This window comes from Schistocerca americana, chromosome X, assembly GCF_021461395.2.
Source record: "Schistocerca americana isolate TAMUIC-IGC-003095 chromosome X, iqSchAmer2.1, whole genome shotgun sequence".
Taxonomy (NCBI): Eukaryota; Metazoa; Arthropoda; class Insecta; order Orthoptera; family Acrididae; genus Schistocerca; species Schistocerca americana.
Genome location: NC_060130.1, coordinates 203,121,818 through 203,141,245, shown reverse-complemented (window position 1 = coordinate 203,141,245; position 19,428 = coordinate 203,121,818). Strand labels below are relative to the sequence as shown.

The following is a 19,428-nucleotide window of genomic DNA, read 5'->3' as shown; positions in this document are numbered from 1 at the left end:
AGGTGCCGAATAGCATGTCATATTCTTTGTGTACATGTGAGGTATGACTTAACATTATATTTGAGACTTATATTTGAGTTGAGTTGAGAGCCAAGTTAATGATTGTGTATGGTGCCACAATCAAAGGGCAACAACTCAAATATAAGACTTAACATTATATTTCAGACTTATATTTGAGTTGTTGCCCTTTGATTGTGGCACCATACACAATCATTAACCTGGCTCCAGGGAGGTAGGGTGCCCTTCCCTATTCCTCCACTGGGGTAATTCCTGCCTGGCGCGTCCACGTCGCGGGGGTGGACATCCTACACTTCAGTAGGCCGGAGTGCTAGGATGGCTGAGTTCAGGCAGGGACCCAATCCCGTGGGGTATAACACGGAACCCATGCCCAGGGTTACAGGTGAAGACCTTAATGGCAGCGACGGCGGAGAAGGAAGACTTCGGGACGGCGTAGCTGGCAGAGGAGGCAACGCCTCTTTCTGGGGATTAAATGAGAAGGGAGCCACTGCCTTGTGGTGGAGGAGAAACTCCAAAGGCTAAGGGAGACAACCCCAACAGAAAATCCTTCCTTGCGTTAGGCCTAGCAAGCCAGTAGGAAAGTCTTCATATATTGCTTTCAAAACACAGACGAGCCTCGGAACGAACCACTCAGGATTTGACCCCACTGCTTCTTCAAGTACTGGTGCAAATGATGGGAGACCTGATGATATTCATCAGTACAAGAAGATGAAACCAACTGGACTAAAAAACAACCTAAATATTGGCACCCTTAATATATTAACCGTCAATGGAAAAATGGAGGAAATGACAGATTTATTAACAGAGAGGAAGTTGGATATATTGGGATTAAGCGAAACAAAGTGGAAGGGAAAAGGTGAGAAGAATTTGAGAGGAGGAGGAAAACTGTACTGGAGTGGGAATAACAGGTATGGAAGAAATGGTGTGGCAGTGATGGTGAATAAGAATGTACAAAGCTGTATTGAAAATGTAAGATATATATCAGACAGGGTCATAATCTTAAACCTGAGATTCCAAAAAGAAACACTAAAAGTAATCCAGATTTATGCACCTCAAGTGGAATGTAGGGAAGAAGAGAAGATGGACTTTGAAAATGTGTTAGAAAACCATATAGAGAGTGCTAATATAGTGATGGGAGATTTTAATGCACAGGTAGGCAAAGACAGAAAGGGATTTGAGCAAGTATTGGGATGTTTTGGATATGGAGGCAGAAATGAAGAAGGGGAAAGACTCCTGGATTTGTGCCAGAGGAATGGAATGAAAATAGCAAACAGCTGGTTTATGAAGAGAGAAAGTCGTGTTATCACCAGATACAGTTGGGATGGAAGAACGAAGAGTGTAATTGATTATATTGTAGTAGATAGGGAATGGGGAGAGAAAGTAACAAATGTGAAGGTAATTCCAAGTGTGAGTGCAGATGGAGACCATAGATTACTGGTAGGACAATGGAAAATGAATCAGTGTGTGAAAAATAGAAAACAGAAGAAAGTGATGAGGATACGGGATTGGAAATTGAAGGAGAGTGAATGTGCTGAGAAGTACAGAGAATTAATAACACAAAAATTTCCAGGAGAAGTTTTCTGTGATGTAGAACAAGAATTGAGTTTATTCAAAGACGCTTTAGTCGAAGCAGCACAAAAAGTATGTGGCAGAACATCTGGAAAGGAAAAAATAAGACAGACAAGTTGGTGGGATGATACCACAATCCAAGCAGTTAGAAGAAAAAATGGAGCATGGAGAAAATGGTGGAAAACTAAAAATGACGAAGACCGTAAAAGATATATAGAGGAAAAGAAGAAGTGCATAGAAATAGTGGAAACAGCAAAGAAAAAGGCATGGGAAGAGTTTACAAAAAAAACTTGAAGAAGATGTGAAGAGCAATAAGAAAATGTTCTATAAAATGATGAAAAATAAAAGGAAGGCTTCTGAAGTACCAGTAAAGATGGAAACAGAGGACGGTACCATTATTGAAGATCCAGGGAATATAAAAGATCTCTGGAAAGAACATTTTAAGAAGCTGTTAAACGCTGAGGAGCAGGTACATGAGGAAACAACAAATAATGAAGAAATTCAGAGAAGTTGGGAAGCAGAAATAGGACAAATTACACGGGAAGAAATGGAAAAAGCTGTGAAGAAGATGAATGGGGGGAAAGCCCCAGGACCTGATGAAGTATCAGTGGACATGATAAGAGCAGCAGGTCCAGTGGGAATGCAGTGGCTGTATAGAGCACTATCAAGCATGTGGAGAAATAGTAAAATACCTGACGACTGGAGAACAGGAGACATTGTTTCCATCTTCAAGAAAGGCAATAAAAGACTTAGTAAAAACTACAGAGGAATAACCCTCATGAGTCATACAGCCAAGATTTTTGAAAGAATTTTACTAAATAGAATAGGTGAGAAGATAGAAAAGGAGCTGAGTGAAGAACAGCACGGGTTTAGGAAAGAAAGGAGAACAATCGACCTGATATTTTCTATCCGTCAACTGATGGAAAAAAGTTGGGAGTATAACAAAAGGGTGATAATGGTTTTTATACACATAGAAAAGGCATATGACTCAGTTGACAGGGAAAGACTCTGGGACGAACTGAAGAAGATAGATATAGAAGATGGATACATTAATGTTATAAAGACAATGTACAGAGGCCACAATTGTAGAATTAGAACACCATTGGGGAACTCTGAATACTTCGAAATAAGACAAGGACTTAAGCAAGGAAGTATTCTATCTCCTGCGCTTTTTAATGTTGTGATGGAGGGAATGAATAGGGCAGTTAAAGATATAGTAAAAGAAAAAGACAAAAAGATGATTTTTGCAGATGATATGGTAATATGGGGTGATAAAGAGGTAGATGTACAGTTACAGCTTGATGCGTGGAAGGAAATAATGACAAGATATGGATTAAAAATAAATAAAGATAAGAGTGAAGTAATGGAAGGGAGAAAGGAGTCAACAGAAATATTACCTTGAATGGAGAACCCCTCAAAGTGATAGAAAGTTTCACTTATTTAGGGAGTGAAATATCTAGGGATGGAAGAATAACTAATGAAATTAATAGGAGGTTACAGAAGGGAAGCAATTTCTACCAAACAATAAAACATCTGATTTGGAATAATGAAGTTTCAGAAAGAGCAAAACTCCTTACGTATAAGAATTATTACATCTCTATTGTCACCTATGGTGGAGAAACATGGTCAATGACAGAAAGGGACTGGAGCAGACTGCAAGCAGGGGAAATGAAATTTCTCAGAGCAGTTAAGGAAAAACAAGAATGGACAGAGTAAGGAATGTAGAGATTAGAAAGGACCTCAAACAAAAAAGTATGAGAGAAGAAATTGAAAGAAAGAGATTAAGATGGTATGGGCATGTTAAGAGTATGCATGGGCAGAGACTCCCCAAAATTATGGAAGAACTAAAGATGGATGGGAAAAGACCTAGAGGGCGCCCAAGAACACGGTGGAAAAAGGGAGTGAGAATGTCTTGAAAGGAGAGGTGTGACCTGGCAGCAAGTGGAGGAAGAAAAGTGGTGGGAGGACCGAGCCAAATGGAGAGGACTCGTCAGCACCCAGACCCGGCAGTAGCTGGAGCGGGATTCGGATATAGATAGATAGATAGATTTGAGTTGTTAAAGGAATGTGATTTAAGTAATAGGCAAATGTGGGAAAAACAAATTTAGCATGCAAAAAAATAAATAGGTTACAATGTTTTCCTGATTCTCCATTATCCTACCACAAGATGAAATGATGTAGCTGCTACCAGAACTAAAAGTGGCCCGAAGTAAAAAAAAATGTGCAGATGAGGTCATACGGACTCAGTGGTTGAGAGAAAAATATAAATAGCACAAAGGAAAATGTTGTACTGTGAGTGGAAATGTGAAATGTAAATGAACCACTGTTCTTACATCAGTAAAGTTCAAGGCCAAATTTTATTCGTGAAGGAGAGAAATGTGTAGGGATAAAGATATGAATGAGATTTGGAACCAGCAGCAGAGAGCAAGTCGAAACCAGACCACTGTCAAGTCAGCTGCAGCTAGCAAGAGGATTGTGCGATCAGTGATTTTACAACACTTCTCTGATGACACACTATACTTTCTGCCAATGCTGGACACAGCCTGCAGCACTATTGAAGGCATTTATGACAGCTGGAGGTCACAGAAACAGTCTAGATCATTCGGCAGGACACATTAAGCAATGTAAACAGTAGAACTCAGCAGGGAGAAGCAGTATCTAACCACGGCCGAACCAGCTTGTCATTGTTTGGCTAGCTGTGATGCCCAGTCTGTGTCAATTGGAGCGTCACTGTAACTCTGCCTCCACTGGATCATGAACCAATGACCTCTGCCTCCCTGTCCAGCCTGGGTAGCCAACACCACAACATCATGGCAGCTGCCCATTCTCTCCCTTCAGCATTGGTACAGACCTCGACTCCAGGCAATGCCATCACGATGTCAGAGAAGTCGTGGTGCCCACCCATGACCACAGTATGGCCATGACCTTGCATCTCAGCTCACCTCCATACTGGAGACGTCAGCGTAATGCTCTGCCAGTCAGCGCGTGCACTCTGCTCGCCATACATCATTGCCTGCAGCTACAATGGCGGACTATTACATGAAGAAGGAAACACACCACAATCACTGCACTAATTGGATGTAATAATCAATTCACTAAGGAGTCAAGTTGAATTATGATAAGGACTGTGTATATGTCTACCACCAGTCTGTGTGCCACACCCCCCCCCCTCCCGAACCATCTATATGCCATACCATGGCCATCTGGACAACTTAGAACTGCTCATGTTAAATTCCAGTTTTCCCACAGCTACACCAGGCCTGCTATATTTTGGCACCCCATGGGGACGATTTGGTTTCTACCTACTTTAGATATGACAGCACCAAGAGCCCCTGACTCACCACACGACATCCTTGTTGAAAGTTGAATTAGACATTTGTTTCAGCACCCTGAATTAAGGTTCAATTTACTTGACTGCAACCTTTCTATACCCCAGATTCAAGACAAATATTCTCTCTCTCTCTCTCTCTCTCTCTCTCTCTCTCTCTCTCTCTCTCTCTCTCTCTGTGTGTGTGTGTGTGTGTGTGTGTGTGTGTGTGTGTGTGTGTGTGCCGAATACTGACCTGCTATCCAGTATCCCGCTGTACAGTAAAATTAGGTTTGATAGTTGCTGGATATTCATTTCATTTATAATCTAGATTTCTGTCTTCTTACCCTGTCATGAGATCCTATAATTCTGTTTACTCTTCCATTTTATTTATTTTTACTCTGCACCATAGGAGTCTATATGATCACTCTTAATTCAAAAGTGGTTTAAGACCATCAATCTTGTACAATTTCTTCGTTATTTGAAAATTTTAGTAGACTATATTTTATACTAATTTGGTCCTTGTGACATTTTTTTCATATACTTTCTTCTGGAAGAAAGTGGTAAGGAAAATATATTATTCTATTCAACATATTTTACATTCTGACATCATACCAAAATTGGCACTGGAGGACCTTTTTTTAGTTTTTGTGATACTTTCACATTAACAACTACCATTACCATCTTGTAGTGGGATTTGCTGTCATTTATAAGGTTCTCTAACACTTTATAGAGGTCTTCCACTTCTTATCAGACAGTATGATGGTGTAGGGACTCCAAACACTATTATAGAATATCTTTTGTTGATCTCTAAAACAAGTATAGCTATTCCGCCTGAGATAACATCTATATCTGTAATACTCTTTTAAATGCTCATATTTACAATAAAGCCTGTACCTGAATTTCCCTCTCTCTCTGTTCCTCTGTAATTAAACACATGAACTGCTTTTAATTCAGTATGGTATTTGTTTTTCCGCCCTACTACTGATAACCCTACTAGATCCCATTTTATCTTCTTTTACTCCTCTTCCAACCTCACTACCCTATTCTGCAATTTACTGCCCATAAAAAAATAGTGGAAACAATATTTTTAAGGTTAATGTTGTCTCTTAAGCCCAGCTTCATGCAGAGCTAATGAAGTGTGGGTGTAGAAGTAATGGGGTGTGCCTAATACCTATAGCCAATGTATGAGGTCCCACAGTTCATTAAAACCAATGATTCTTTACCTGGGTTGGAATAATAGATCTATCAGCCCCCCTCCCCCAAGAAAACAACTGCTGTGAGAGATCAAAAAATTTAGTAATCATCCCTCACTCAGGTTTCATGTAGACATGAGCTATGTGACTGTTGTCATGTGGAGCACTGCATGGATTTACTTATAAATGGCAAGGTATATGGTCAGAAAATCCAAAAGGAGAAAAACATGCAGGAACAGTCAAGTTTCAAATCCTAACGAAGCTACTGTAATTCCAAATGCGCACAGTGTGTTATGTATGTGAGACCAAGCGAATTCTTTCAACAAGGCCACAATCCCTTGCACCCCCCCTTTGAATCCCTTGCTTGGACTTTGCTCCCTAATCCCTAATGAACAAGCCACCAGAGATGTGATCTCTCTCTCTCTCTCTCTCTCTCTCTCTCTCTCTCTCTCTCTCTTTCTTTTCTCTAAAGCTATGAAGGACACTATATGTTACTCAGCTCAACAACACAAATAACTTGAAACACATATTCTCTTTCAATTTTCTTATAGTTTACAATCCTTATATCCTATAATTCACACTTCCTTATAATTTGTGCCAAAACAGGTCTCTAATAAACTAATGATAGTAAATTAATCTGTTTAATGGAGGGTAACGCTATAATAATGAAGCTCTGATGCTATATAAGGTGGTGGTTTTTTATTCTCTTAAACACAGAACAAAAGCTTGACCAGTGGGAAGATAGTTTCAGGTACCTTATGAGAGATGGGGAAAAGAAGCCATGTCCCATCCAGAATGTAAAGAACATTTCACCATACCAAGATATTATTATTATTATAAGATTAATAATAATAATAGGAAATAGGAAAAAGTCCAACAGTGCCAGGTTCGGAAATTGGAGGACTTTATTCAAAGATACCCCACCAGAATTTCTCACGCAGAAAGGCTTGTGTCTGCTGGGCAGTATGCAGATGTGTACTGTCATGCAACAGAACAATTCTTATTGAGTGCTGGCCTCTCCAGCTGTTATGGATAGCCCAATGAAGATGTTCAGGAGTAGCACAGTATACATCATTACTGACTGTTGTGTTGCGGGGCAAGAAATAGACGAGTAGCTCCTTCACTGTCCCAGAATACAGAAGCTGTCAGTTTTTGGGTTGATGCAGTTTTTTTGAACTTGTTTGGCATCTGTGGCAACCGAGGATGACACCACTTGATAGCCTGTCACTTCATTGTGGTCACTGAACGTGTTCCACCTCTTTCATAACACTCCAAGAATGCTAATGCAGCACTCATTCTCGCACCCTTCTGGCCATCCGAGAGTACGCATGGGACCCATCATGCACAGCTTTTGTGGTATCTTATGTGCTGAGGGACAATTTCATGAACAATTGAACAAGACACTTCCTGACATTGTCCATGCATAGTACTACTTGTGAATCATCGATTCTCTTGAATGATAGCTTTTCATGTGTTGACGGAAGGTCGCCCCGATCTCTGTTCATCATAAACATGTCCTCCCGTTCTTAAAAATTATGCATCACTTTTGGACAGTGGCTGCATTCATTACACCTCTGCCATAAATGGTAACAAGAGTGTCGTCAACATCACAAGTTCTAACATTTTTTCCTGCAGAAAACCAATAACACCTTATACCTCACATTCGGCATGATTCACAATCAGCACAGCCATGGTCACAGCTATCTCTGCACTTACCATGCGATAAGATCCGACTTAAAACTACATGTGATAACTGTCCACGTAACACTGAACACCAGAAACCAAAAAGCGGCTGCCACAAGACAGGTGTGCATGCAAGTGATCTTTACTTTCTGGATGGACCTCATATTTCAAGTAACAAAACTGAAAACATTACATGTTCTTCACAGGTTATTCATGGTTTCCTTGAATTTCCACTGCCACTGCTTAAGGCCGGTATTACACTATCAAATTTCTTTGTCAAAGATGTGATCAAATATTCCGTCAAATATGTTTGAGAAAGATCTTTGACGTAGCGCTAGAAGGGGTATTACACTGTCATCAAATTTTTCGTCAAAGTTCAAGATGGCTGACAACAACTTGTTATTAACCGCAGCAGTTTCCCGTACCGCAACTGCATTGTGTGCACATGCGGAAAAGAAGTGGGGGAAAAAAAGGAACCATACATACGAGTTTGACAGTCTTAAATTCCTGGGATTACAACTTGATAATAAATTCAGTTGGGAGGAGCACACCACAGAACTGCAGAAATGCCTTAACAAATCTGTATTTGCAATTCGAGTATTAGCAGACATAGGCAACATAAAAATGAAAAAGCTTGCATACTTTGCCTACTTTCATTCCATAATGTCATATGGTATAATATTTTGGGGTAACTCTTCAAGTCAAACAAAAGTTTTCAGAGTCCAAAAGCATGTAATACGTATTATTTGCGGAGTAAATACACAGACGTCCTGCAGAAACCTCTTCAAAGAACTGGGCATACTAACTACTGCCTCTCAGTATATTTACTCCTTAAAGAAATTTGTCCTAAATAATATATCTCTTTTTCCAACAAACAACTCATTTCATACATACAATACTAGGAACAAAAATGATCCGCACAAGGACTTTAAAGCACTTACTTCAGTTCAAAAAGGGGTCCACTAGTCACGAACACTCATCTTCAATAGTTTGCCAGCAAACATAAAAAATTTAACTTCCTGGCAGATTAAAACTGTGTGCCCGACCGAGACTCGAACTCGGGACCTTTGCCTTTCGCGGGCAAGTGCTCTACCATCTGAGCTACCGAAGCACGACTCACGCCCGGTACTCACAGCTTTACTTCTGCCAGTACCTCGTCTCCTACCTTCCAAACTTTACAGAAGCTCTCCTGCGAAACATGCACAACTAGCACTCCTGAAAGAAAGGATATTGCGGAGACATGGCTTAGCCACAGCCTGGGGGATGTTTCCAGAATGAGATTTTCACTCTGCAGCGGAGTGTGCGCTGATATGAAACTTCCTGGCAGATTAAAACTGTGTGCCCGACCGAGACTCGAACTCGGGACCTTTGCCTTTCGCGGGCAAGTGCTCTACCATCTGAGCTACCGAAGCACGACTCACGCCCGGTACTCACAGCTTTACTTCTGCCAGTACCTCGTCTCCTACCTTCCAAACTTTACAGACGCTCTCCTGCGAAACATGCAGAACTAGCACTCCTGAAAGAAAGGATATTGCGGAGACATGGCTTAGCCACAGCCTGGGGGATGTTTCCAGAATGAGATTTTCACTCTGCAGCGGAGTGTGCGCTGATATGAAACTTCCTGGCAGATTAAAACTGTGTGCCCGACCGAGACTCGAACTCGGGACCTTTGCCTTTCGCGGGCAAGTGCTCTACCATCTGAGCTACCGAAGCACGACTCACGCCCGGTACTCACAGCTTTACTTCTGCCAGTACCTCGTCTCCTACCTTCCAAACTTTACAGAAGCTCTCCTGCGAAACATGCAGAACTAGCACTCCTGAAAGAAAGGATATTGCGGAGACATGGCTTAGCCACAGCCTGGGGGATGTTTCCAGAATGAGATTTTCACTCTGCAGCGGAGTGTGCGCTGATATGAAACTTCCTGGCAGATTAAAACTGTGTGCCCGACCGAGACTCGAACTCGGGACCTTTGCCTTTCGCGGGCAAGTGCTCTACCATCTGAGCTACCGAAGCACGACTCACGCCCGGTACTCACAGCTTTACTTCTGCCAGTACCTCGTCTCCTACCTTCCAAACTTTACAGAAGCTCTCCTGCGAAACATGCACAACTAGCACTCCTGAAAGAAAGGATATTGCGGAGACATGGCTTAGCCACAGCCTGGGGGATGTTTCCAGAATGAGATTTTCACTCTGCAGCGGAGTGTGCGCTGATATGAAACTTCCTGGCAGATTAAAACTGTGTGCCCGACCGAGACTCGAACTCGGGACCTTTGCCTTTCGCGGGCAAGTGCTCTACCATCTGAGCTACCGAAGCACGACTCACGCCCGGTACTCACAGCTTTACTTCTGCCAGTACCTCGTCTCCTACCTTCCAAACTTTACAGAAGCTCTCCTGCGAAACATGCAGAACTAGCACTCCTGAAAGAAAGGATATTGCGGAGACATGGCTTAGCCACAGCCTGGGGGATGTTTCCAGAATGAGATTTTCACTCTGCAGCGGAGTGTGCGCTGATATGAAACTTCCTGGCAGATTAAAACTGTGTGCCCGACCGAGACTCGAACTCGGGACCTTTGCCTTTCGCGGGCAAGTGCTCTACCATCTGAGCTACCGAAGCACGACTCACGCCCGGTACTCACAGCTTTACTTCTGCCAGTACCTCGTCTCCTACCTTCCAAACTTTACAGAAGCTCTCCTGCAAAACATGCACAACTAGCACTCCTGAAAGAAAGGATATTGCGGAGACATGGCTTAGCCACAGCCTGGGGGATGTTTCCAGAATGAGATTTTCACTCTGCAGCGGAGTGTGCGCTGATATGAAACTTCCTGGCAGATTAAAACTGTGTGCCTGACCGAGACTCGAACTCGGGACCTTTGCCTTTCGCGGGCAAGTGCTCTACCATCTGAGCTACCGAAGCACGACTCGCGCCCGGTACTCACAGCTTTACTTCTGCCAGTACCTCGTCTCCTACCTTCCAAACTTTACAGAAGCTCTCCTGCGAAACATGCAGAACTAGCACTCCTGAAAGAAAGGATATTGCGGAGACATGGCTTAGCCACAGCCTGGGGGATGTTTCCAGAATGAGATTTTCACTCTGCGGCGGAGTGTGGGCTGATATAAAACTTCCTGGCAGATTAAAACTGTGTGCCCGACCGAGACTCGAACTCGGGACCTTTGCCTTTCGCGGGCAAGTGCTCTACCATCTGAGCTACCGAAGCACGACTCACGCCCGGTACTCACAGCTTTACTTCTGCCAGTACCTCGTCTCCTACCTTCCAAACTTTACAGAAGCTCTCCTGCGAAACATGCAGAACTAGCACTCCTGAAAGAAAGGATATTGCGGAGACATGGCTTAGCCACAGCCTGGGGGATGTTTCCAGAATGAGATTTTCACTATGCAGCGGAGTGTGCGCTGATATGAAACTTCCTGGCAGATTAAAACTGTGTGCCTGACCGAGACTCGAACTCGGGACCTTTGCCTTTCGCGGGCAAGTGCTCTACCATCTGAGCTACCGAAGCACGACTCACGCCCGGTACTCACAGCTTTACTTCTGCCAGTACCTCGTCTCCTACCTTCCAAACTTTACAGAAGCTCTCCTGCGAAACATGCAGAACTAGCACTCCTGAAAGAAAGGATATTGCGGAGACATGGCTTAGCCACAGCCTGGGGGATGTTTCCAGAATGAGATTTTCACTCTGCGGCGGAGTGTGCGCTGATATAAAAGTTCCTGGCAGATTAAAACTGTGTGCCCGACCGAGACTCGAACTCGGGACCTTTGCCTTTCGCGGGCAAGTGCTCTACCATCTGAGCTACCGAAGCACGACTCACGCCCGGTACTCACAGCTTTACTTCTGCCAGTACCTCGTCTCCTACCTTCCAAACTTTACAGAAGCTCTCCTGCGAAACATGCACAACTAGCACTCCTGAAAGAAAGGATATTGCGGAGACATGGCTTAGCCACAGCCTGGGGGATGTTTCCAGAATGAAATTTTCACTATGCAGCGGAGTGTGCGCTGATATGAAACTTCCTGGGAGATTAAAACTGTGTGCCCGACCGAGACTCGAACTCGGGACCTTTGCCTTTCGCGGGCAAGTGCTCTACCATCTGAGCTACCGAAGCACGACTCACGCCCGGTACTCACAGCTTTACTTCTGCTCAGATGGTAGAGCACTTTCTTTCAGGAGTGCTAGTTCTGCATGTTTCGCAGGAGAGCTTCTGTAAAGTTTGGAAGGTAGGAGACGAGGTACTGGCAGAAGTAAAGCTGTGAGTACCAGGCGTGAGTCGTGCTTCGGTAGCTCAGATGGTAGAGCACTTGCCCGCGAAAGGCAAAGGTCCCGAGTTCGAGTCTCGGTCGGGCACACAGTTTTAATCTGCCAGGAAGTTTCATATCAGCGCACACTCCGCTGCAGAGTGAAAATCTCATTCTATAAAAAATTTAGTTACAAATAAAGATCAGTTTAAAAGGAGCCTGAAAGACTTACTAGTGGCCAACTCCTACTCCACTGACAAAATTTTTAATAGAAACAAATGATGTATTGTATTTATTCATACTATTAGTATTGTTATTTCAGCTTAAAAAAATTGACATGTTCCACATCCACGAGGATCTCCTCGGCATGGATCTATGGAACGAAAAACTAATCTAATCTGGGTGAAGCCGTGGATTTTACGACGACACGATAAAAGCATTCAACAAAACTTGTTACATGAGCTTACAGTGGAAGACATCAAGTCGTACATCAATTACTTAAGAATGGATGGGCGTACATTTCTGTATGTGCTCAGTGAAGCGTATCCTCATATCACAAAGCACAATATTCACTTAAGAACTGCTACATCTTCAGAAGACAGGCTCACTGTAACACTCCGATTCCTTGCTACAGGAGAGGGTTATGTTAGGTTAGGTTAGTTCAGGTCAAGTCTCCAATCTTCTTAATCGATTGTTGTATTCAGGGTGCCTAACTTTGTAAAGTGCCTCATCAGCTTTATACGGTAAAGTAGCAACTTGTCTTTTCCTACATTGTTAACTAAGACATTGCTGCTAGAGCCTGACTTACACTTTGTCGGCAACCCTTTTGAGGTCATCCAGCATCTAAGACAGGTTTCCGTGGCCATGCACTGCGAATTTTGACTGATACCCAATATGCTCAGTCAGGTTCATGTTAGCAGATAGCATAAGCCATTCCATTTGGTTGATTCCTGCTTCCTGGAGAAAGGTACTCGTGAGGTGCACATGGAGTGCTTGTGCATTATCATCTTGAAAGTCAAAATCACTGTCAAAATGCTGACTGGGGGAGAATAGTTTGGAGGATCCTGGCCTAATAGTGTACAGCCCTGCTATACCAAAGGGCCTGCATGTCTAAGATGTGCATTGATGCCTGGTCACCTATACATTCTTCTAAGGTGATTGTCAGGCACAATACAGATCCCACACAGATTGATGAATGGAGCCCAGTGCCACTGGTGTTACATTCCACAGGTTGCTTTGACCACCATCACCACACACAAAGTGCTAGAGAGTTCGAATGGTCATTCATAATGAGCATTTAGATGCCACACTGCTTGAGGGGAGAAGGCTAGGTCAATACAACACTCCCAGTAGCCTCCAAAAAGCAACACACAGTCCTTAGGGTACCTATGAACTACAATCTGTTGGTAACTTGCGTCAGAGGAGTTGCCTGGAGCGACCACTATGAGAAAGATCCCAGATATTTGATGTCTCATGATGGCAACTGAATGTTTAAATCGTGTCGTCATAATGTACAGCAATTTCACAGGGAACTTCACACACTGACAACACCTCTTGCAATAATATGGGTCTGTGGTCAAAGCTTGAAATGACCCTTCAAGATAAAGACAGACTCAACAGTGCACACGGGCTACAGTGTCCCATCTGTGATTAGAGAAGTAGCATGCTCTACTGAACTTGCTGGTTTACTTTCATCTTCATTACAAAGGCGACTGTACACAGCAACTCACTGTCATATTGAGAAAGAGGTTTCTCATCAAAAACCATAAATTATGCAAGTCGTAAAGCTAATGAAAAACTTTTTCAGTAGTTTATACTGATAATCCCTTAACAGGTACTAATATGATTACTTAAAAATGAAATAATTGTACTTTAACTGTAACAAAAATGTAATTGAAAGTTTATTTTTTCATTTCAATAGTTAACTTTGTCATGACACAGTAGAACAGAAAAGAAAACCCCAACAAAGATTCAATATTTCCACAGTAGTTGGAGGATAAATTTCAAAGGTACATGTCATAGACTACTATTATGAGTAGCAGATGTCTACGCTCAATATAACTGGTCTACTGTTTCTCAGTGTTTTGTCAGTAGTATTACAGTGGTCGAATTTCATCTATCAGCAACACTGAATTCTGTCCATTACTGTTGTCAAAGTAGTTAATTGTCAAAAACATTAAAAAGATAAAGTCTGACAGATAGGTCATATTAATGATTTTATACAGTTTCAACACTCATTTCATTTGTAGTTGTGTGTGTGTGTGTGTGTGTGTGTTTTAAAAAGATATAAATGACAGGATAATAAGAGACTTATATTACCTTATAGTTGGCATTTTGAGTAAAATTTTCTGCAGAGGTGCTAATGAGAAATGATTTGTCAACAGCCTGTCATCACCTTGTAAACTTCAGAGTCTGTTTGACAATTCAGTCTACCAGTATGTTTTTGTTGTTCTTCCATCATGCCTTCAAAAGACTAGGCATGTTAACTTTTTCCTCCTTGTACATATATAAAACTATACCATATGCACAAAAAGATAGTGCAGAGTGGACCGCAAATGCTAGTGTACACACCTACAACACACGGAGAAAGAATGACATACAAAGCATACCCCACCAACTGGCAATGATGAAAAATGACCCCACAGCACTCACATATCAAATTACTAAGAAGACTGGCTGCAAAACTGGGTGACAACGTACATGATACTAAGTTTTCAAAGAACCTAAAAGACTATATGGTGGAAAAGGAATTTGACAGTGTTGATGAAGGCTGCTCACATTAAATTTGTAAATATTGTTAATTACAATCAATTATGTTAGAATAGTTAGGAATATGTCATAATGAAGATTTTTGTATTTTTGACATGTCCTATATTACATGCACATTCACTGTACACAATGTAATCCTGCAGGATCAAGCAAAATTCAATTCAATTTAATTAGTCCAGCCTCTTGGTTTACTAACACTTGTGTTATTTGTAGTTAATTTTCAACTTGAACATACTAGTAGTAACAACAAGCCGTGGTATGAAGAACTTGAAAATCACACTAACATAATGGAATTAGGCTACAGTGAGTGAATGTATGGATGTTTAAAAGTCTCTACATAATATACAAATATATCTACACAATGTACATGTGTTATATCTTCAAGCAACTAAAAACTGCATTGATAGAAGAAAAAATTTCAGCCACCCAGAAGAAAACTATGATGGAAAGCATGTTTCATTATTATATTTTATTCAGGCCGCTGAACAAAATAAACTGTTTGTTTCCTAAAAGGCGGCATCTCTTTGGGCTGAAGGATGTTTCGAGGTCTTTCATCAACACAGGAACATAAACATTTTAACAATAGTTGTTGCTTGTTTTCTCTCAGATATTTCTCAGGTAATATACCACTGAACGTTTGCTCAATAAAACAGAAAATTTTATCATTAAGGAAAGGCAACCAATTGCCTGTCAATGGAGGTAGAATTGAAATTTCCATCATTGCAGCTTCACTGTAAGTTTCCAGTTGTTTGGAGACAGATATAGCAGGGTACACCAAACTACTATTTCAGACACACATATTTTTACTTTCTTTTGGGGGGGGGGGGGGGGTTATTGTATGATAGTATCCCCCCACCCTTCTCTATCATCATCTCATATTTTAAAGTGGGTTAAAGAACACTGTAACAGATTTATCTGTAGGGGGATCTGATGTCAACACTTACTAGAAGGTACAGATACTAGCTTCGAGAAGCAACCAACAGATGACATCATCATCATCAACACTAAACCAAGAGTAAAACAAAAACTGAGAAATTAATGAGACCTCCTTGGAATTACAGGTTATGAGTGGAGATTTTCTTCTTAGACCTATATAGATCTTGTAAACAGCATCATCCAGTTCATTGCCTCTCTCCCCTACACCACACGGCCTAAGCCACCACCCACAATAACTAAACAACATATTATATACAACACACACAAATGACAAATACTGCAACTGACACATACAAACAAAAGTATCAGAGGCATCTCCTTAATATATAGACCCACATTTCAAAGACTAAACCAACAGCTCGCATTATTCACTAGTCTCTGTGCCTCTTGCTTACTTCACACACCTATCACCGCATGTACTTCATGGAATAAATTCAAAGACTACCAGTACAATTTATATTTGATTTGTATAAGATGGTTATGGAGTTACTAACAACCTACAGTGGAATATTGCACAATAAATGTGCAATGTAACACATAAAGGTTGCCTCAGACATTTCGAGGGCCTTATGTTCAGAGGTTTTTAACAACTGCTACTACACTGTACATAATGACCTACGGAAAGAATACCTAATCTGACTTTCCCACTGATTATTACATTTAAAGAAGCATACAAGCAAATGTTCTTTGAATGTAGCATCCGTTAACAGAATGTAAACAAGAACAAGAATTACTACCCTGTACTTCTTCCTACAAAAGGCATGCAATAATTTGTGGAGTACACACAAAGATAAATAGTCCAAGTGTGCAGAGAAAGAATCTTAACAGAATAATATTTCATTGATGACAAGGTCATTAGAGACATAGCACAAGCAGACACAACAAAAATGTGGAGGGCGGTAGGAAGCTGATCGGGCCCTTTTCAATGAAACCATTTAGCAATTAACTTTAAACAATGTAGGAAAACCACAGCAACCATAATACAGATGGCAGGACAAGGACTTGAAACTGGCTCAGGCCGAATGTGAGTTCAGTGGCATAACCACTCAACCACATCACTTCGTCACATGACATGTGGAATGTGGCCACAGCAGTTTGAATCAATGATACATCAACAGCTTACTGTGTGAGAGACTTGGTTCCTCTCAAATGAGAAATGTCTTGTCACGTACAATAAGAATTATGAGATAGTAATGTTAATTTCAGTGCTAATGGGTACAGCAGGCATTTACATACCCCTGTAGAAGAGAGATTTACAATTTTCATCCTCCGGTTCATTACTGGCCCTAACACTGTTTCTATGACAAGTAAGAAAGCAGAGTTTTTACAACTGGAATCAAATGAAGACATACTCTGCTATACCTAAAAAATAGAAAACCGACTCGAATGTTGTAATAGAGCTATTCTCAAGAGTCAATTTCTCTTTCAAAAATATGCCACAGACCTACATTCCTGGTCAGTAAACTTTAAAACTACTTTTTACCATTTGAAACTGGTAGTACTCAATACAAGTAAAAAGGCACTTCAATCAACTGAAAACCATAGTTTCATTATCTCAATAACATTTTTTATCCCTTGTGCTGTTTGGTCCAACAACAGAAAATGCTACTCGGCTAATATACATTGGCTCAGTTGAACACTGTCATTGTTCTTGCTATGATATAATCTCTTGAAATGGTAACTACAGCCGAGGAGGTGTGTCATAACCCGTCATTGAGCACTCTAAAACCACAAAATAAATAAACAAACGAAATTAACAACAATGACTCACCATATAAATTTGCAAGAATTTTAAACACAATATGGAAGCACAGTAGGATCTTCACACATATGAAAAAGTAGCAGAAATGATTGTTTCCATAAGTGTGAAATATTCTTTCAAAACAATTTTAATAACTCTGATGGGGAAATTACAAATGTTTCCTGGTTCCAAAAGGTTTACACATAAAGGCCAATCTCCAGTGAAAATCTAAACTAATGACAGTACAACACAAACACTTTCAGTTCATTGTTTACTGATAAGTGACAATAGGCTAGTTGGTTTCACTTCTATGTAACACCACAATGTGATGAGTCCTCTAAAATTGCCCTGACTATCAACTTTCCTTTTGTTAGACTTGACTATAAAACACAGTAGAAACAAACAGACCATACTAATTCAGAAGACTATTTCATATGTTCCAATAAAACTTGTTCTTTGTAGATTGACAACATCTCCATTCACCATAATGCTTGGTCATAAGTATTAATATTTTCCCACCGAGATAATTTAAACGTAAACAATTACATGACAACGCTTGTGTTGCTCAATGCAGAGTCTGAATTGAACAGAAAACAAAATTTTACACACCCATGAATTGGTGTGTCATATTTATTCTCAAAACACACAACAGGGAACGAAATTTGTCAAACTACCGTAGTGTAACACAACAGCACACAAATGACTGGTGCTGCATAGTACCTGTCAATGACAGTATAAGTTTACCTACTCATCAATAACAGTACAGTGCACACAAAAATTGTACGAGTTCACAACAGAATCCTTTAGTTAGAGCTTCAGTTTAGTGAGTAACAATGCTGCAAACCTTTTTTAAATGTGACAGTATACAAAACTGTACATTAAAACGTGCCATAAATACCAAATCAAATACTCATGAAGCACAACATGAAAATAAAAACAGTTCATATTCTGTTGTCACGACGTAAACAGCATAAATAGAATAAAACAACATTATAAACTCGCTAAGAGTAGTCATTCACAGAAGAAACTAACCTTGCCGTTGATGTTTAGAATGCCGTTCATTTTCATAATTTCCTTTAATTTATTGTCGATTTCTTGATTCTGATTCCTCTGCTGTGCCATATATCCAACAGGGAGGTCAAGTTTTCCTCTTGGTCTTGCAGGTGCTGTCACCTCGCCCACTATATAAACACGACAGAATTAAACACAAAACACACACATACGTAGCACTGGCACACAGTAAATAAACAGCGGTCACCGATCACCGTGGTAATTCCATCTCACAATAATACTGGGTGTAACTCATGTAACGTAAAACGACACGTGAGGGTTTTGTAACAAATGGTACCCTTCATGAAAATAGTGACGACGCCTGACTCTTATTCACTAAACAACAATGATTTTTGGCATAAGAATGCAAATTTTCTTTCGGGAGGCCTGACTTACATGCTCGAGGTCTACGTACTGATCCTTGCCTCGGACTCTCCGTCACGTTCCCCAAGTCAGCAGGCATTTTGTCTCTATTTCTCGCTTCGTTTTCTGCTTTCAACCTAGCCTGTAAATCTAATATTCTATTTTCTAATGGTGTATTAGACATCTTGATCAAAACAACTGGCAACTATCAGTGATGACATACTATCGACTAACAATCGATATAATTTCTTAATTGCATATCGATATATTCAATGGACGATAATCGACTGCGTTCGACGTAAGTCACAGCAAAAGCGTTACTAGTGGTACAAGATACTCATTGTAACTACAGCATAACTAATTTAACAAACAAATATTATCAGTCTGTGATACTTTGTCAGTTTTGAGAACTGTGTTAGCGTATAAATATAGTTTGATCGTATCACGACGTAATTAAAAATATAATGATCACTGAAGCACGATATTAAAACTTTGCACGGGTGCAGGTATTAGTTTTAGACTGCCGTTTACGTAAATGCAAGAAT

The 19,428-nt window shown here is 40.9% G+C and overlaps 1 protein-coding gene across 1 annotated transcript in view; it reads right to left on the bottom strand.

The window, feature by feature from the left end:
- The window catches only part of LOC124555112 (dual specificity mitogen-activated protein kinase kinase 7-like), a 167,883-nt gene extending 148,787 nt beyond the window's left edge, over window positions 1-19,096 (bottom strand). The window contains exons 1-2 of the mRNA XM_047128915.1: window positions 18,917-19,096; window positions 18,503-18,651 (exon numbers count right to left, since the gene is read on the bottom strand). Coding sequence (XP_046984871.1) covers window positions 18,503-18,651; window positions 18,917-19,067 — 300 coding nt within the window. The 5' untranslated portion in view covers window positions 19,068-19,096. The remainder of the gene's footprint in view (window positions 1-18,502; window positions 18,652-18,916) is intronic.
- Between the last annotated feature and the right edge of the window lie 332 nt (window positions 19,097-19,428).